Source organism: Ranitomeya variabilis, chromosome 4 (genome assembly GCF_051348905.1).
Source record: "Ranitomeya variabilis isolate aRanVar5 chromosome 4, aRanVar5.hap1, whole genome shotgun sequence".
Lineage (NCBI taxonomy): Eukaryota > Metazoa > Chordata > Amphibia > Anura > Dendrobatidae > Ranitomeya > Ranitomeya variabilis.
Window position 1 is genome coordinate 297,359,472 of NC_135235.1, and position 21,570 is coordinate 297,381,041.

General features: G+C 40.1%; 1 protein-coding gene across 1 annotated transcript; it reads left to right on the forward strand.

Moving 5' to 3' along the window:
• The first annotated feature begins 7,032 nt into the window (after positions 1–7,032).
• Positions 7,033–21,570, forward strand: LOC143764579 (uncharacterized). The gene is made up of 9 exons (XM_077250280.1): positions 7,033–8,074; positions 8,875–8,993; positions 9,886–9,950; positions 10,467–10,660; positions 12,186–12,351; positions 13,301–13,465; positions 15,584–15,657; positions 18,977–19,128; positions 20,452–21,570. Exons 1-9 carry the CDS (start codon positions 7,054–7,056, stop codon positions 20,500–20,502), a joined length of 2,007 nt encoding a protein of 668 aa, XP_077106395.1. The 5' UTR covers positions 7,033–7,053; the 3' UTR covers positions 20,503–21,570.

The window sequence follows — 21,570 nt, forward strand, 5'->3', positions numbered from 1 at the left end:
TCAACCTTTTTGCCAACTGTTTCATCCTCCTTGTTACCAGAGACAACTTCAGGAGTTGTGTTAACAACTGCGCAAACAAGCCATGTCCCCACTTCGACTTATGAAACACAAAGTGCAACAAAAATAGAATCAACGAAGTCTGAACAGACACTTTCTCCTGAGGTAGCTACCACTCTGTCATCTTCTCCAACAATTGAGACCATTTCCATAACAGCGATTACTCTTCCAATTGAAAGTCTCTCCACTTTACATTCCACATTTTCAACCAAACCTACAGTGAGTGTGGGAACTAGCATGCCTTCTGTAACAGAATCAACTCCAGTGTCCTCAAGGACACTAGTGTCCACAGAACCAATTACAGAAAAGATATCTACCACAGGGATAGATCATACTTCAACTCTAATGTTACAGACATCCACACAACTACACACAGAAACAACTGAGATTTTAGCATCTCAAGAACCTACCTCCACTCATACAACTGAGCTGTCAACTGAGGAACATATATCGACTTCTGGTCAAACAGAAATGAAGACTGTCTTTACTTCTGAGCTTTTTACTAAATCAGCTACTCCTTCTAAAAGTGAGGAAAGTGCCACACTTTCAACAGAACCATCAGTTACGTTGTCAGCACTTCCATCCACTTTATTACCAGAGACAACTTCAGAGGTTTTATTAACAACTACTCAATCAAGTCAGCATTCCACTATATCTTCTGAACCACCAACTACAACAAAAATATCAACACCAATGTCTGAAGAAACAGTTTCTCCTGAGGTGACTAACACTCTATCCTCAACCCCAACAGCTGCAATAACTCTTCCGATTGAAAGTACCTTCACCACAACACTTTCCCCATTTTCAACTAAACCTACTGCAACTGAGGAAACTGGAGTTTCTTCTGTAACAGAATCGACATTGGCTTCCTCAAGCACATCAGTTTCGGCAGAATCAACTTCAGAAGACATCATTTCCAAAATGACTGATTACACTTCATCTCTATCGTCACCTACATCTACTCAATTACATACAGAAGCAACAGAGACTTCAGCATCTCGAGAACCGACAACCAAAGAAACACCTCATCTGTCAACTGTGAATTTTATATCGACTTCTGGACCAACAGGAATTAAGACCATGTATACTTCTGATCTTTCCACTGAATCAGTTACCCTTACCAGAACTAAAGAAAGTGGCACATTTTCTACAGAACCATCAACCTTTTTGCCAACTCTTTCATCCACCTTGTTACCAGAGACAACTTCAGGAGTTGTGTTAACAACTGCGCAAACAAGCCATGTCCCCACTTTGACTTATGAAACACAAAGTGCAACAAAAATAGAATCAACGAAGTCTAAAGAGACACTTTCTCCTGGGGTAGCTACCACTCTGTCATCATCTCCAACAATTGAGACCATTTCCATAACAGCGATTACTCTTCCAGTTGAAAGTCTCTCCACCTTACATTCCACATTTTCAACCAAACCTACTGTGAGTGTGGGAACTAGCATGCCTTCTGTAACAGAATCAACTCCAGTGTCCTCAAGGACACTAGTGTCCACAGAACCAATTACGGAAAAGATATCTACCACAGGGATAGATCATACTTCAACTCTAATGTTACAGACATCCACACAACTACACACAGAAACAACTGAGATTTTAGCATCTCAAGAACCTACCTCCACTCATACAACTGAGCTGTCAACTGAGGAACATATATCGACTTCTGGTCAAACAGAAATGAAGACTGCCTTTACTTCTGAGCTTTTTACTAAATCAGCTACTCCTTCTAAAAGTGAGGAAAGTGCCACACTTTCAACAGAACCATCAGTTACGTTGTCAGCACTTCCATCCACTTTATTACCAGAGACAACTTCAGAGGTTTTATTAACAACTACTCAATCAAGTCAGCATTCCACTATATCTTCTGAACTACCAACTACAACAAAAATATCAACACCAATGTCTGAAGAAACAGTTTCTCCTGAAGTGACTAACACTCTATCCTCAACCCCAACAGCTGCAATAACTCTTCCGATTGAAAGTACCTTCACCACAACACTTTCCCCATTTTCAACTAAACCTACTGCAACTGAGGAAACTGGAGTTTCTTCTGTAACAGAATCGACATTGGCTTCCTCAAGCACATCAGTTTCGGCAGAATCAACTTCAGAAGACATCATTTCCAAAATGACTGATTACACTTCATCTCTATCGTCACCTACATCTACTCAATTACATACAGAAGCAACAGAGACTTCAGCATCTCGAGAACCGACAACCAAAGAAACACCTCATCTGTCAACTGTGAATTTTATATCGACTTCTGGACCAACAGGAATTAAGACCATGTATACTTCTGATCTTTCCACTGAATCAGTTACCCTTACCAGAACTAAAGAAAGTGGCACATTTTCTACAGAACCATCAACCTTTTTGCCAACTCTTTCATCCACCTTGTTACCAGAGACAACTTCAGGAGTTGTGTTAACAACTGCGCAAACAAGCCATGTCCCCACTTTGACTTATGAAACACAAAGTGCAACAAAAATAGAATCAACGAAGTCTGAAGAGACACTTTCTCCTGGGGTAGCTACCACTCTGTCATCATCTCCAACAATTGAGACCATTTCCATAACAGCGATTACTCTTCCAGTTGAAAGTCTCTCCACCTTACATTCCACATTTTCAACCAAACCTACTGTGAGTGTGGGAACTAGCATGCCTTCTGTAACAGAATCAACTCCAGTGTCCTCAAGGACACTAGTGTCCACAGAACCAATTACGGAAAAGATATCTACCACAGGGATAGATCATACTTCAACTCTAATGTTACAGACATCCACACAACTACACACAGAAACAACTGAGATTTTAGCATCTCAAGAACCTACCTCCACTCATACAACTGAGCTGTCAACTGAGGAACATATATCGACTTCTGGTCAAACAGAAATGAAGACTGCCTTTACTTCTGAGCTTTTTACTAAATCAGCTACTCCTTCTAAAAGTGAGGAAAGTGCCACACTTTCAACAGAACCATCAGTTACGTTGTCAGCACTTCCATCCACTTTATTACCAGAGACAACTTCAGAGGTTTTATTAACAACTACTCAATCAAGTCAGCATTCCACTATATCTTCTGAACTACCAACTACAACAAAAATATCAACACCAATGTCTGAAGAAACAGTTTCTCCTGAAGTGACTAACACTCTATCCTCAACCCCAACAGCTGCAATAACTCTTCCGATTGAAAGTACCTTCACCACAACACTTTCCCCATTTTCAACTAAACCTACTGCAACTGAGGAAACTGGAGTTTCTTCTGTAACAGAATCGACATTGGCTTCCTCAAGCACATCAGTTTCGGCAGAATCAACTTCAGAAGACATCATTTCCAAAATGACTGATTATACTTCATCTCTATCGTCACCTACATCTACTCAATTACATACAGAAGCAACAGAGACTTCAGCATCTCGAGAACCGACAACCAAAGAAACACCTCATCTGTCAACTGGGAATTTTATATCGACTTCTGGACCAACAGGAATTAAGACTATGTATACTTCTGAGCTTTTCACTGAATCAGATACCCTTACCAGAACTAAAGAAAGTGGCACATTTTCTACAGAAACATCAACCTTTTTGCCAACTCTTTCATCCACCTTGTTACCAGAGACAACTTCAGGAGTTGTGTTAACAACTGCGCAAACAAGCCATGTCCCCACTTTGACTTATGAAACACAAAGTGCAACAAAAATAGAATCAACGAAGTCTGAAGAGACACTTTCTCCTGGGGTAGTTACCACTCTGTCATCATCTCCAACAATTGAGACCATTTCCATAACAGCGATTACTCTTCCAGTTGAAAGTCTCTCCACCTTACATTCCACATTTTCAACCAAACCTACTGTGAGTGTGGGAACTAGCATGCCTTCTGTAACAGAATCAACTCCAGTGTCCTCAAGGACACTAGTGTCCACAGAACCAATTACAGAAAAGATATCTACCACAAGGATAGATCATACTTCAACTCTAGTGTCACAGACATCCACACAACTACACACAGAAACAACTGAGATTTTAGCATCTCAAGAACCTACCTCCACTCATACAACTGAGCTGTCAACTGAGGAACATATATCGACTTCTGGTCAAACAGAAATGAAGACTGTCTTTACTTCTGAGCTTTTTACTAAATCAGTTACTCCTACTAAAAGTGAGGAAAGTGCCACACTTTCAACAGAACCATCAGTTACGTTGTCAGCACTTCCATCCACTTTATTACCAGAGACAACTTCAGAGGTTTTATTAACAACTACTCAATCAAGTCAGCATTCCACTATATCTTCTGAACCACCAACTACAACAAAAATATCAACACCAATGTCTGAAGAAACAGTTTCTCCTGAGGTGACTAACACTCTATCCTCAACCCCAACAGCTGCAATAACTCTTCCGATTGAAAGTACCTTCACCACAACACTTTCCCCATTTTCAACTAAACCTACTGCAACTGAGGAAACTGGAGTTTCTTCTGTAACAGAATCAAAATTGGCTTCCTCAAGCACATCAGTTTCGGCAGAATCAACTTCAGAAGACATCATTTCCAAAATGACTGATTACACTTCATCTCTATCGTCACCTACATCTACTCAATTACATACAGAAGCAACAGAGACTTCAGCATCTCGAGAACCGTCAACCAAAGAAACACCTCATCTGTCAACTGGGAATTTTATATCGACTTCTGGACCAAAAGGAATTAAGACCATGTATACTTCTGATCTTTCCACTGAATCAGTTACCCTTACCAGAACTAAAGAAAGTGGCACATTTTCTACAGAACCATCAACCTTTTTGCCAACTCTTTCATCCACCTTGTTACCAGAGACAACTTCAGGAGTTGTGTTAACAACTGCGCAAACAAGCCATGTCCCCACTTCGACTTATGAAACACAAAGTGCAACAAAAATAGAATCAACGAAGTCTGAAGAGACACTTTCTCCTGGGGTAGCTACCACTCTGTCATCATCTCCAACAATTGAGACCATTTCCATAACAGCGATTACTCTTCCAGTTGAAAGTCTCTCCTCCTTACATTCCACATTTTCAACCAAACCTACTGTGAGTGTGGGAACTAGCATGCCTTCTGTAACAGAATTAACTCCAGTGTCCTCAAGGACACTAGTGTCCACAGAACCAATTACAGAAAAGATATCTACCACAGGGATAGATCATACTTCAACTCTAATGTCACAGACATCCACACAACTACACACAGAAACAACTGAGATTTTAGCATCTCAAGAACCTACCTCCACTCATACAACTGAGCTGTCAACTGAGGAACATATATCGACTTCTGGTCAAACAGAAATGAAGACTGTCTTTACTTCTGAGCTTTTTACTAAATCAGTTACTCCTACTAAAAGTGAGGAAACTGCCACACTTTCAACAGAACCATCAGTTACGTCGTCAGCACTTCCATCCACTTTATTACCAGAGACAACTTCAGAGGTTTTATTAACAACTACTCAATCAAGTCAGCATTCCACTATATCTTCTGAACCACCAACTACAACAAAAATATCAACACCAATGTCTGAAGAAACAGTTTCTCCTGAGGTGACTAACACTCTATCCTCAACCCCAACAGCTGCAATAACTCTTCCGATTGAAAGTACCTTCACCACAACACTTTCCACATTTTCAACTAAACCTACTGCAACTGAGGAAACTGGAGTTTCTTCTGTAACAGAATCGACATTGGCTTCCTCAAGCACATCAGTTTCGGCAGAATCAACTTCAGAAGACATCATTTCCAAAATGACTGATTACACTTCATCTCTATCGTCACCTACATCTACTCAATTACATACAGAAGCAACACAGACTTCAGCATCTCGAGAGCCGTCAACCAAAGAAACACCTCATCTGTCAACTGGGAATTTTATATCGACTTCTGGACCAACAGGAATTAAGACCATGTATACTTCTGATCTTTCCACTGACTCAGTTACCCTTACCAGAACTAAAGAAAGTGGCACATTTTCTACAGAACCATCAACCTTTTTGCCAACTCTTTCATCCACCTTGTTACCAGAGACAACTTCAGGAGTTGTGTTAACAACTGCGCAAACAAGCCATGTCCCCATTTCGACTTATGAAACACAAAGTGCAACAAAAATAGAATCAACTAAGTCTGAAGAGACACTTTCTCCTGGGGTAGCTACAACTCTGTCATCATCTCCAACAATTGAGACCATTTCCATAACAGCGATTACTCTTCCAGTTGAAAGTCTCTCTACCTTACATTCCACATTTTCAACCAAACCTACTGTGAGTGTGGGAACTAGCATGCCTTCTATAAGAGAATCAACTCCAGTGTCCTCTAGGACACTAGTGTCCACAGAACCAATTACAGAGAAGATATCTACCACAGGGATAGATCATACTTCAACTCTAATGTCACAGACATCCACACAACTACACACAGAAACAACTGAGATTTTAGCATCTCAAGAACCTAACTCCACTCATACAACTGAGCTGTCAACTGAGGAACATATATCAACTTCTGGTCAAACAGAAATGAAGACTGTCTTTACTTCTGAGCTTTTTACTAAATCAGTTACTCCTACTAAAAGTGAAGAAAGTGCCACACTTTCAATGGAACCATCAGTTACCTTGTCAGCATTTCCATCCACTTTATTACCAGAGACAACTTCAGAGGTTTTATTAACAACTACTCAATCAAGTCAGCATTCCACTATATCTTCTGGACCACCAACTACAACAAAAATATCAACATCGAAGTCTGAAGAAACACTTTCTCCTGATATGACTAATAGTCTATCCTCAACCCCAACAGCTGCAATAACTCTTCTGATTGAAAGTACCTTCACCACAACACTTTCCCCATTTTCAACTAAACCTACTGCAACTGAGGAAACTGGAGTTACTTCTGTAACAGAATCGACAGTGGCTTCCTCAAGCACATCAGTTTCGGCAGAATCAACTTCAGAAGACATCATTTCCAAAATGACTGATTATACTTCATCTCTATCGTCACTTACATCTACTCAATTACATACAGAAGCAACAAAGACTTCAGCATCTCGAGAACCGACAACCAAAGAAACACCTCATCTGTCAACTGGGAATTATATATCGACTTCTGGACCCACAGGAATTAAGACCGTTCATACTTCTGAGCTTTCCACTGAATCAGTTACCCTTACCAGAACTAAGGAAAATGGCACATTTTCTACAGAACCATCAAACCTCTTTTCAACTGTTTCTTCTACCTGGTTACCAGAGACAACCTCAGAAGTTGTTTTAACAACTAAGCAAACAAGCCAAGTTCCCACTACAACTTCTGAACAACCAACTACAACAGAAATTGAAACACTGAAGTCTGAAGAGACACTTTCTCCTAAGGTGGATTACACTCTTTCATCAACTCAAGCACTGGAGTCAATGTCAACAAGTACAATACTAAGTGTGTCAGAATCGTCTATCTCTCCAGAGGTCAATATCACTCTTTTAACATCTTCCACTGCCATCACTGTTCCAAAAGATGGTACAAGTTTTGAAACTGAAAAAATATCATTGCCATCCAGAACAACACAAACATCTTCATCTTACCTTACCAACCCTACTCAAAAAACACATTCAACATCTGCAACTCTGTCCACCACTGTCCTAACGGATTCAGTAAGTTTAAGTAATCCAACTGGATCTGCCACTGAAAATCTTCATTCCACCTCCGCTTCCAAGAACATCACACAAACGTCTTTGAACCCAACACTAAATTACACCACCGTGAAAGCATCCTCTTCATCATCATCACACAGCAACCTTAATACTACTGCCATTGTGACAACCACCAGAAAAATATCTACTCCATCTAAAACATCTGTACATACTACTGAACTACAATGTCCCATCTTGGAAAACCAGCAGTGCTCAAACATAAATGGCACCTGCACTTGTGTTTGCAGTAGAGATTTCACAGGAAGTGACTGTCTATATGGACAAAATGAGACGGCAGCCGTGATAAGTAAGTTATATTAAGTAAAAGTAAAGTATATGTAAAAGTATAAGTAAAATTATATTTTTTGCTGTCAGTCACGGTGTTGGTGGTTTAGTGGCCACATAGAGAAATTCAACATGGTAGGATACCTAGCATATAGCCAATGAGACTCCTTCGGGGCATGTAGTAAGAGCCCTGTTGTTCTGCTTCTTTTGCTTTCCATCAAATAGCTTTACCTTTGGGCAGGTGCAGATGGCCATGGATTCTCTCACCTGAGAGAATCGGGTCGATTATGGGAATGATATTCTGATTAGACTCTGTTCATTTTTTGATAAGAGTGTCAATATAGTGCGATCCAATTCTCCAGGACGAGGATAAAATGGAGAAAAATAATTCTCCATCTTCTCCATTGTGTCAGTCTGTGGAAATTAGACTGCACTCATATGGCATCCAAGTGCAGTCTGATGCTTTCTATGGACTCATTGACTTGGATAGGTGAGTGCAATCGAAATATCGGATCAAACTCAGGCATGCTGCGATCAGGAGAAAAATCGGACAAGTACATAACATTGGTCTGGGTGCAATCTGATGCTTTGTTGGAACACACTCGGACAAAAAATAGATTTGTCTGCACTTGCTCTTATATCCACCACTAGATAGAGATACCAGATAAATGAGCTAGTGATAAGAGCAATTGTTTGGCAGGTCAGACTCTGTTCCATATGTAAGGTTCCCTATATTGTCTGTATTCAGATAGAATTTTATTATAAAAGTAAATTATTACTGGAAGTCTCATTTCTGTGTTACTAAATAGTTTTCCTTTACAGATAAAGGCCCAACACGTAACATCTCTGTTGAGATCACCATAAACGCGATATTCGATATTTCTTTAACCAACCCATCGTCCCTACAGTACTTGACCCTATATGCACAAGTGGAAATTGTGGTAAGAATAAGTCAGTGAAGACACAGAATTGTTCCAATATGTGACCAGCTTTTGTATCTATAGAATATTCATTGTTGTATATTGTTTACTTCTTATTGATGGAGGTTACTACATATTGAAGAATTCCCACAATTGTCATATTAAAAGTCTGTGAACATTGGGGAAAAAAGTAAAAAAAAAGGTCCAATGACTAAAATCAGGTCTTTCCCCATCATAAGACTCCAGCCCTGTGCTACATTGGTTAATCCATTATGTTTAATAAAATAATCACTCTGTGCAAATGGCTTCAACTCAAAATAATTAGGATATGATTTTCAATTTTCATTTGCAAAGATACAAGAGATGGCCGTTGGTGCTCATAAAGTTCTATGAAGATGGGAGGGGCAAAGAGGGAGGAGCTATAATTATTGGGCAAGACAGACATTCCGCTGCAAGTTCTCCTGAAATGACAGTTACTCTTTATGCCCCCCTCTCTCCGTGGCTCCCGGGATCCACCCGATAATGTCCATTTTGGGCAGTGTTTATATAAGCCTCTCCCCCGTCCGGCGCGGGTTGGCTCCTATGTGTTTAAATAGGAATTAATAGATTCATATTCACAGGTAGAAAAATACTAACACAAAAAAATGACAAAAAAAATGTTATTTATTCTTATATGATGTTTAAATAAATGTTCATACGATTAAATAAAAAAAATGACAAAAAAAAAAGTCAAGTATGAATTAGATAATCTGTATAATTTGTGACATCCAATACATCTGCACTTTCTGTTTTTACTTTTCTACAAAAAAAAATAAAATATTCACAAAAGAAAAACAGAAAAATAACACTAAAATTCTCGTTACTGCTCTCCTCTTTCATATACTATTTTTATTTTTTATTTATTTTTTTGCAGCTAAATCTTGCTTTCAAGAGAGCAGCACCTAAGTACTTTTCGAAAGTGGTCATCCACGGCTTCAGGTAATTTATTGTATGTAAGGTTACAGGTAAATTAGTAGAAAAATCAATAATATTCTCGATTTTAGGGACTGTATTATCCTTTTTATATAGGCAAATGTCAGGCAGGAGGGGAAAAAAAAAAACAGTAAATTTTTAGAATTTTTGATGCAGGGAAAGAGAGTTTGATTCCAGTGATGTGTCACTTACTGGGCTGTGTTTTGCTTTTTCAATACAATCAGTGGTTTATCAGCAGGAGATTATCACTACAGGACTAGAGGTCTCGTACCTCCTGGTCCAACCATAGTCATGTGAACTAGTATCTAGATGGTGGGTCTTTCTTGGGCCCATTTATAGAATTGTAAAAAATATATATTGTACACCCACAAGGACAATCCATACTGGAGGAAAAATAAATCCATCTATGGAAGTATCACAGAAGTGTTTTATGTGTACAGACCAGACGAGAGAGTTTATATCAATAGACCAGACAAAATTGGGAGTTTTAATCTTTAACATGGCGGTATCACTGATTTATAGGAATGGCAGTATTATTGTGAACAGCACTGCTATCTACGACTATCCCAACAATCAGACGGGCATCACCTTCCTGAACAAAGATTTGGAATTGGCTGTGAACAACTCGCTGAAGCAGTCACTCCCAGGACTCGCAGAAGAGCTGAACGCCAGTGTCTCCATTTCTAAAGTAGACCCTCAATCGCCTGCGATAACAAGTAAGTTTTCACATCTCCACATCATCAAAGCTTGAATTCTTCCTCTTCAACTCATCATATGTTCAGTCTTTTGATAGTTTTTAATTAGCTTCAGTTTTCCAAAGTCAAAAAGCAGGTTAAATAAGTGACCGATCCGTTCTTCAGGCGTTTTCCGCTGTGAAGAGGCTCAATACTTTACAATAAAAGTCAATGGGAGGGCTACAAAGACACCCGAGCATCTTACTGAGCATTTTTGTTTAATGGGTATTTTAAAAAAGTGAAAAAATCATCCATAAAATAAATAAACTTAAAAAAGGCTAACTTTATATAGAAAACGCTTTAAGAACATGTCAACAAAATGCTAAAAAAAATTAAAAGGGTTTGAGGACCAAAAAAAATCACCTTGAATGAGTGTTTTCTGGAGCAATTTCTGATTGAAAAATGTGCTATTTTTCACTGCCGCTAAAAAAACTGTGTGCACATAGCCATAGGGCTGGTGCTTTACAGTGACTGCGATCGGTGGGGGGTCAAAGCCTCATGACCAACAATCAGCAGAATGAGGGAACTCAGAATTAGTCCCCGGCGTAGTTTGCACTGCAGTGTGCCTGAGTAACAATGGAGAGTACAGTACCAATCAGACGGCCTGGAAACTCCTTTAAACGTAGCTATTCTTCAAACCTTGGACAAACGATTGGTGATTGGAAACATCATTAATGGATATTTGTATTGTGATACAAGACATGTGTCACAGTTCCCGGGTATTAATGCTGCAGGTAGAGCTGCACACAGCAGCAACGGAGCTGAGCTAAACGCCGGGTACTAACCTGATAACCAACAGGACCTTAAACATGTGACAGAGTGATATGAGGTCAGGGTGTGGAGCCAGACGCCGGGGAACAGAGAAGGGATAAATACTAGACAGTTACCAAACAAGCAAAGATCGGAGCCAGGAGATCACGAGGTACCAAAAGGGAGAGACTGAGGAATGTCAGAAGCAAAGCCAGAGGTCAGAAATCCAGAATAGCAAACAGAGTAACACAAGGAGAGCAAGATAAACACAGTGCAAACCGGGCACACACTCCAGGGGTCAAGCACACAGACTAAAGCAGAACATATAGCTGACAGTTAAACCCAGCTAGGACTGAGTATAAATACCCCTCCTATCTTGAAAGAAATGCCAACAACATTAACCCTGAGAGAACAGGACGTTAACCATGTCCTAGCATGACTGCCGCTTTTGTACCTTTACTAGTCCCACTTAGTAAAAACCTTCCCTGACTAGTCCTGATTCACTAGCATGCAGCAAACTGATCGATATAAGTTGATTTTACGAAAAGATATGCAGTAATAAAAACATTACTGGAATAAAGAACTAAAAGTTCATTGATGCAGTCTGAAAGTGTTGGCGGACCTAACAGGTTTCCTTTAAAACATCAACATTTAGTGCAACTTTTAGACAAATTGGATGGATAACGTTTGTTATTTTAATGTTTCCTTTCTTCTAACAGTATTGGATACAATAATCTTTATCTCTTAAATATTACAGATGTAGGACAGATGATGCCATATGTGAATTGTTCTCTGGGCTACGCTGGCTACATAGTGACGTGTAGTGATCAGAACTGTTACTGCAGCGGGCCATGCTTCAATCACCCAGCCTACTGCAATTATAATGGAGAATGTTTCAATGCAAAAAATGGCTCCATATGTCAGTAAGTATATGTTTATCTTTCTGTTATAGGGGTTTTCCGAAAATGAAGTTTTCCCCCAAAATGCTTTCACTGGGTAATAACAAACTGAGCATTACTTTCCCTCCTCTGCTTCAGTGCCGGCTTGTCTCCGCAGCCTGCGGTGATTGTCTATTGGCTACAGCTGTGACATCTTGACTACAGCGGCAGTCAGTCACTGTCAATGTACATAGCATGAGCCAATGAACCCGGTGATCGGCTGCAGTGGTGAAAAGTCAGTGTTGGAGCATAATGAAAGGGGTATTCGAGTCTTAAGGTACAAGTCTGCAGTCACTCTATGTGATCGCAGACTTGTGAATCCTCACATTGCGACCTGTGGTGTCATATGACCAGCCACATTCCAACTAGACGTGTAGAACCTCCTTCAATACACTTGCATAGAGCGAGGCCACTCACGTCTAGTTGGCATGTGACTACGTGTATTCAAATCACAAACTTGTGGACACGCACCCGCAGATGTCTCTGGAAAATCCTCACAACGAGCAGTGTGTGAGTGACTGCAGACTTGTACCTTAAGGCTGGAACAACCCTTTTAATTTCCATTTAGTGTTAACAATGGTACCACCCTAAAGGAGTATTCTGATAAAACATCTCGCTATCAATGTGGTTGCCTCCTCTCATTTAAGTCCTTCATCAGAATATCCCTCGGTGGTCAAGATAGTCACTGGTTGTCACTAATACTCATTGATCGGTACATTATAGATCTAAATAATTTTCCAAAAATGCACATGAATCAATTGTAGCAATGGGCAACATAGTTTTAAAATCATTCTCACCGTAGATGAAAGGATCATAGGTCTTGATCTCATGGGTATTAAGATGCCTAATTATAAAGAAAGACATGCCTATCATAAGTGATAGGTAATGTCAGCAGATAATGTAGACGTTGCATTGAAACTATCCTTTGCTCTAGGTGCTACAAGTCTAATTTCTACCAGTTCCAAGGAGAGCAATGTGAGCTGTACGTGCGAACGTCTGGATTTTACGGGTTAATATTTGGACTGATTGGCGGAATCCTCCTGCTTCTCATCGTTGTGATTTTCGCAGTGTATGTCCTGAGGAAGAAAAGGATGTTCAGGTTTGTCTAATCTGGGAAAATTCTATCAGTGGAATGGGGGTCATTAAATAGTATGACCACACTGGACCTTGATCCATTGCATTTCAAAGGGTGAAATCGGTATAAACTGATCTTCTGCAAATCCACAGCAGTGATCAATTTATGCTGCAAAGTTCTCCCCTGCTGCGTGTGGATGAGACTTTATAATATCTGATCCACAATGCTTCTTTTATAATAGTCACCTGGTTTTCCATCCGGAATAATAGACAGATAGATAGTGAAAATGCTTAAAGGGATAGTCCCATCTTATAAAGCACTTCCAGGAATGTTATATTCCCTAAACCTGTCTCATTGTGTATGTAATGTAGTGTAAGTGCAATAAAACACTTTGTTGTCACGCTCCATGGACTTACATTGTATAAGTGACTTCCCGCTCACATATTTCAATTTAAGTCAAGTGAGTGAGAAGAGGAGTGGAGCAGCGCTGGGAACGGGGGAAGGCGGTGATCTGTGTATATATTATTACTTATATTTAGGAAGGTTTAGGGAATAAAACCTATTTTGGGAGTGATTCTTTAAAAAAACAATCCTCCTTCCATCAAAGTATTTATCCTCTTAATCATCATATTATACAGCACTGTGTACTTACAATTGCTCATTTTGCCTTTCTACCCACCTAATTCTTCTCTTTTTCATTATTTCTATGACATCACATGATTAAAACTGACTAGCTGAATCCTTCTAAAATCTATGTAGAAACAGGAGGTCTTTTTTCTCTGCATGAGTCATCATTAGAACTACAATTCTACATCCCTGGTCCACCTCCTTTTCAACTCATGACCCCAGCCAGGGACTTTGTAGTGATGTGGAATTGTAGTTCTAATGATGTCTCATGCATAGAAAACAGATCTCATGTTTCTACAGTATATAGAGGGCAAAATCAGCAATTGTAAATACACAGTGTTACATTATATGATGTTTGTAATATATTATAGTATAAAAACTTACTTTGATGGAAGGAGGGCTTCTTTACATTTCTCTTCTAGTCTTAAGAACGGAGTCATTTTTTATTTTATTGTTTATGGTATAGCGAACATGTTAGCTGGACAAGACTAGTGTTTACAGGCTCTTTTCTATTGAGCTTGTAAGCACTGCACTGATCACCGAAGCACAGTCTAAGGGTATGTTTCCACGGGGCGTATTGGCAGTGTCCAATCCACAGCATCCAGATGTTACAGCATAGTGGAGGGGATTTTATGAAATCCCATCTCCACTATGCGTACAAACAAGCAGGTGGCAGACCTGCGCAACCAGACATGTGACGCGTCTTTATAGACTGCAGCATGTCTATTTATCTTGCAGAGACACACAGTCTCCGCAAGATAAATAACACAGTCTATGTATAGGATGCGGTGATTCTGCCTGTGTTCAATGAACACAGGTGGAATCACAGCGCGTACAAAAGGGGGCAGCGCTTTGGGCGGAGCGGGGTATCCGCTGCGTCCAAAGCGCTGGGATTCCAGACCGTGGACACATACCCTTAGCGCCTAATCCAGGCTAGCTGCAGTGCATCTGTGCCCCTCCAATGTGGCAGAGGCAAAGCCACCATTATGTAGCATAATCGGGAGTGCACAGTTTGGCTCAGCAGTCCTGGTTATGGTGCTGTATGTCAACCAAGCAGTAGCAAACTACCCCACAGTAAGCACCAAGTTGGGAGGCTGGTGAGCCATGCAGTCCAGAACAACGTGGGACAAACTCTTTCTTTTCTGGTCATTTTAAAACAAAATACATATTTGTTAAGTCACATGCAGTGTCCAGAAAAAAGAAGAACATCTCTGAGTCCTTACTATTACTTTATTTTCCTGTTAATCCTCTGTTGGGGTTGTCATCCTTACCTGTTTTCCTAATAACAAGTCTGTAAAGGGCAAATAAAAAGACAACAAAGGGGATAAACATACAAAAACACAAAACAGTGCACCAGTGTACTCATCTGTTATACTTGTGTAAAGTGCATGGAGGAGAAATATAATGGAAAATAAACGTATGTGTATGGATCACATCTATATACCAAATACATCTACGGCTTAGGATCGGCTGATACAATCTCACAGAATTATCTTTCCATCCCTTATTCTTTAGTTTATTCAAAGAGAGACGTGACTCAAGAATGTGGTTTACATATGACGAAGAGAGAACCAATTTCCAGCATACGGGTAAGTAGGAATATTCTGAATATTTTCTGCTGGATAATTCAAAAGAGGCAACCAATAAAAAGCACAAATACAGTGTGTCCGTAAAGTCATGGTGCACTTTTGACCAGTCACAGGATCTATTTATAGTTTACATTTTGGCGCTCTTTCTCTGGCCCAATCATATCAGACCTGTTCATGAGGAGAGATAACAAGAACCAATCAAACACAAACTCAACTAAGCTGTTGCTGAGCCCCCAGTCAGATTAACCCCTGATAAACTGAATTCCGATAAATACACTGCCAGGACTGTGACATCATGCAACCACAAGCTTATGCCAAAAGTAAAAAAAAAAAAAAAAAATTGACAAAACCAGCTCACCTACTAGGCATTTGTTGTGGGGAAGCCCGGATAACGTGCAGTCTTCACGTAAGGCAATGGAACAAATGGAGGAGAAAATCCAGCTTCCAAAAATATCAAAATTTATTGAAGATAAAATCCAAGATCCAAAAACATGGTTCACAGGAGAAGAAATGGCAGCATGCTGCCATTTCTTCTCCTGTGAACCATGTTTTTGGATCTTGGATTTTATCTTCAATAAATTTTGATATTTTTGGAAGCTGGATTTTCTCCTCCATTTGTTCCACAAGCTTATGCCAACTGTGTGGGTTTCCATGCCAGTCGAGATGTGGACGGTACAGAGGAAATTCAGTGTGTTCTGTGGCTCGCTAAATTCAAATCCGTGACCAAAGTGCTACGTGAATATCGGCGCGTTTATAACGAAGCGCCACCACATAGGAATAACATTACTCTCTGGGATAAGCCGTTGAAGGAAACCAGCAGTTTGGTGGAGGAGAAGCCCTGTTCTGGTAGGCCATCAGTCTGTGACGAGTCTGTAGAGGCTATACGGGATAGCTACCTAAGGAGCCCTAAATAATCCGTGCATGCGTGTGCTCAACAATTACACCTAAGCAAGACTACAGTTCATAAGGTGTTAAAGAAACGTCTCTGTTTTACGGGGTACAAATTGTGGCTGTTGCACGTTATCAAACCGGCGGATAGACCCAAACGATGCGCGTTTGCTACAGATATGTTTCATGAGATCGACAATGATGCAAGATTTTTGCAGAAAATTGTGTTTAGCAATGAGGCGACCTTCTGTATCGGTGGACATATTCATCTCCATAACGTCCGAATATGGGCTGCTTAACGTCCTCATACCTACGTTGAGTACGAACGTAACACCCCTAAAGTGAACGTGTGGTGTGGCCTGATGCATGATAAGGTGATAGGCCCATTTTTTTTTTGCAGAAGGGTCTGTGACGGCAAACACGTATCTTGACATGTTGGAATTGTATGCAGTGCCACAATTTCCATAAGGTGTCATCTTTCAACCGGACGGCTCATCCATACTACGCCACCATTGCTCGCGAGTTTCTGGATAGAACATTCCCCAGGCAATGGATAGGCAGGGGTTCTGTCAAGCCGTTGCCACCACGATCCCCGGATCTGACGCCCTTAGACTTTTACTTTTGGGGTTATGTGAAGCAACATGTGTACATTGAACGTATCAACGACATTAATCACTTAAAACAGAGAATCACAGACGTTATTAACTCTGTTACACCAGATGTCCTTACCCGTGTGTGGCAAGAACTTCACTATCGTTTGGATGGGTGTAGTGCAACAAATGGAGCCCACATCGAACTGCACTGAATAGGTATGAAACTGGGAGAGTTTTTCTATTTGGAGCAGATTTCACATTTCTTTCGTTTTTTGTTGCTTTCCAGTGACTGGTCAAAAGCACACCATGATTTTACGGACACACTGTATTGTAATCACACAGACACAGCATACAGTATATACTGTATACCATATAGGCCAATGCCTCAATGAGTGAGATAAATATAGTGGTTATTTGGAAAGTTGTGACTGATAAAGCCGCAACTACTGTAAATGTCATTGGTTGGTGCCTACTGTGTTCCATGAAGTGTAATGGTCTGTGCATGACCCGGTTTATGACTGCATAATAAATCGCATGGACTGTTTTATGAGAAAAACGTGCCTGTGTGACTGAGTCCCGTTGCAAAGTGAGTGTCCCCCAACACATGCAGTAATCGCTATCTAACAATCTATTGGCAATATCACTTACTTTTCATTGCGGCACCTTGGGAGATTCTTGGAAAGTCATTCATAGAGCCTTTTCTATACAGTTCTGGTTCATGATTATGTCGGCTGTCCTGACATGTCAGTTTTATATAATATCAGCACTAGGAAGTATGTAGAGAGCTTGAATCACTTAAAGGGATTGTTCAGTAACATCAGATATGATCATATACAGTATATGAGACAGGTAGGGTTCCCAAATCTGGCACCCCTATAGATTCGTCATTATTTACTCCACCGGCGGCTCACATGAAACAGCTCCATTCAATGTGTAGTGGCCACTGTCAGGTACTGCAGGATAACTCCTATTCAAAACAAACTGAAGCAAATTACAGCTGACTGGTAGGAGAGCCAGAGGTTTGACCCCTGCTGATTTCATATTGATGACCTATCTTAAGGTTGAGTGATCTATGTGATGAGACTGGACAGCTCCTTTATTAAAAAGAAAAGGGATGGTAATGGGGGCATTACAGACTCCAACCCAGGAATACAATCCTCAGGATTACTAACTGCTTGGAAACGGGGTTTGGAGCAAGTCTGGCTTCTCATTGAGTGAAAAGACCCTTTTCTACTATTTTATGAATGATTTGTAAGTGATGCCCATGTTCTCTACACTTTTACTGGTGATATATTGTCATAACACCGAGTATCTGGAATCCATGCAGCAGAAATTGAGTTGCTGTGGATGTGATGAATAAGGTGATACTAGCTGCGGATTTATATATAAGGTGATACTAGATATTGGGTGTAGAGGTACTATTAACCCCTTCCACTCTCAGGAGACACACATTGGGGGTGAGATCTGTAGTCATGGCACTATACGTTTTTGAGGCGGTACTAATTATATTTATAGATTCCCTTTTTCCCTCTTCATTTGTTGCTTCTTGGAGCCATTACCTGTACTCCCAATAAAATTATAATTCTGGAGCCTCTTCCCTTAGATAATTGGATTGTGATGTTACTCCTGGAAATGTATGAGTACAACCAGGTGTTACTATTTGTCAAGACGGTGTATCTCTACATTAGAAGCAACTTTAGAAGTCATCATTGATGCTGAACCCCTGAGAACATAATCCTCTGAATTACACGCTTATACCTCCGCATTATAGAAGAGCAGAAAACCAAATTGATTACTTCTAACATATTGTACTTTTACCTTTCCTTCTCTCAATCTAGATATGGATGCTTTTGCCAGAGCAAATTTTCCCAACTTATCATCTAAATCTGGAAAATACGATCTTGAAACAAATTCATCAGCGTCTTCAGGAAGTGACCTTTCGGCGGGATCATTCCGGCCCAGTCTGGACAAAGTTGCCACTTCACAAACAGTAAAGAAAAAGTCTTTTTTTTAACTAATTATAACTTAAATGGAATCTGTCAGTAGGATCATCCCTCTTAAGCCGTTTTTATGGGAAGGTGTATAAAATGATACCCTGATATCTGCATTCCAATATCTTATTCCAGAGAAATTTATATTTTTAGTATATGTAAATGAGCTGTTACGATCGATGGGTGGGGCATAGATCTCTCCAAGAATCTGCCTCTAGAAATTATTTTAAATGAAAGGGGCCTTTACCAGTGTGAGATACTTTGCTCTCATAGTCACACACAGCTCGGCAGTGATATCAAAACTAATAAAGTACAGAAGAAGTGAACTTTATCTCATTGCAAACACATTTGCAGCAGCAGTTGTCCTCTCATAGTGCAACTCACAGGCAGTCAGTGTGGGGAAAAGAAAAGTACTGCACAGCTGACAGCACTGCAAACGTATTTGCAATGAGACAAGGTTCAACTCTACTGTGTTGGTTATAATCAGGCACAGCTCTGCAGCAGAGCTGGCAGAACTATGAGAGGACAATTGCTGCTGCAAATGTGTTTGTAATGAGACAAAACTACATTTTCAAGAGTGGTGGAAGGAGAGTAAGACATGACTGCAGATTTGAATACACACACAGCTATTTTATGGTCTCTAACCATTGTGTAACCAAGTTATGGCTAAGAACTATAAGAAAAAAAAACAGTAGAATACTTTAAAGTGAACCTGTCACCAGGTTTGGCCGATATTAGATATGACCACCGTCTTTCAGGGCTTGTATACAGCATTCTATAATGCTATAGATAAGCCCCCAATCCGACCTGAAAGATAAGAAAAATAAGCTTTATTATACTCTGGGGGACAGTCTGGTCTGATGGGTGTCGCAGGTCCAGGTCCGGCGCCTCCCATCTTCTTATGATCGCCGCCCTCCTGCTTGCTTCATGGCTCCCCAGCATCGAGCTCCTGAGCAGGCATACTTATCTGCCCTTTTGAGGGCAAAGCAAATTACTGCAGTGCGCAGGCACCGGGAAAGGACAGAGAGGCCCAGCGCCTGCGCACTGCAGTACTTTGCTCTGCCCTCAACAGGGCAGATAAGTATGCCTGCGCAGGAGAGCGATACCGGACAACGATGAAGCAACAGGAGGGTGGCAATCATAAGAAAATGGGAGGCGCCGGACCCAGACCTGCGACACCCATCGGACTGGACCGCCCTGCAGGTGAGTATAATAAAACTTATTTTTCTTATCTTTCAGGTCGGCAAATTAATTTTTTTTATTCAAAGAGCAAATCCCCTTTAAGAGTTAAAAAAAATAATTATAAACTTATTTTCACACAGTTTAAAATTCAGAGACCAGAAATGGTGGGAGCCACTAAGGAACAAATGTGATCGAAAAACATCCCTGAGGATCGGCACAGACACTGATAATCATCGGCACTGACTCTAAGGATCGGCACTGACTCTGAGGATCGACACTGACTCTGAGGATCGGCACTGACTCTGAAGATCGGCACTGACTCTGAGGATCGGCACTGACTCTGAGGATCGGCACTGACTCTGAAGATCGGCACTGACTCTGAAGATCGGCACTGACTCTGAGGATCGGCACTGCTCTATGTTGTCTTCAACATAATCTAATTTACTTCTATGAATGTAATTTAAAAAAGAAGAGAAGAAAATCTAGCGTGAAACGTTTAGCCGACAAATGTCGTCTTATCTGATATTTTATGGCATTGCACACTTTGCACATTATTTGTCCTGGATTCTTATATGTTCTTTAGTATAAATAATATTTTTAGATTTTTATGTTATTAGAGTAATATATAAACCATAAAAAAAAACTAAATGTATTCTTCATGAACTCAATGTGCTGCTTATTGGAGGTAATGAAGTACAGATTTGTACGCCTTTTGCACTTTTAAAACATATTTTGTATTTTTTAACAAAAATGATGTATAGTTGTAAATTATTACTATGCTGAATTTGTTTAAGTCTATTTACATTTGAACTATATTTTAGTACTAAATGAACTAAATGATGAGCAACATGCAAAAAATATAACAAATAATAAAAAAATAAATCTTAAAATTATTTGTTGTTGTTTACTCTAATCGGGTACACAATTATGAGAGTTTACAGTGCAAAGTGTGTACAGCATTGTGGTTATTAACAAGAAGGGGGGAACCCCATATTGAAATCCCTCACTAATAAGTCATGCAATTTAACTTTTATTTTTATATATTAAAATTGCTGTGGGGTATTACCAAAATATTGTCCCCAATCTGTTCAATCTCATATTGTTAGGTATATACCTATATTTGGTATATGGGTGACACCCGGGAAGTCACCAGCTTTCTGAAAGAAGTACAATCACACTGTAGCACAAGTACCACCAAAATGTTTCACCGCATATGCGGCTACATCAGGGAATGGGACACTGGCATACACCTGATGAAG

Excerpts from the sequence above, each read along its gene's own strand:
- LOC143764579 (XM_077250280.1), top strand. The coding sequence starts at position 7,054 with ATGACTGATTATACTTCATCTCTATCGTCACTTACATCTACTCAATTA. Across the intron at positions 13,466-15,583 it reads AGGAAGAAAAGGATGTTCAG|TTTATTCAAAGAGAGACGTG; the intron begins GTTTGTCTAATC and ends CTTATTCTTTAG. Across the intron at positions 15,658-18,976 it reads AACCAATTTCCAGCATACGG|ATATGGATGCTTTTGCCAGA; the intron begins GTAAGTAGGAAT and ends CTCTCAATCTAG.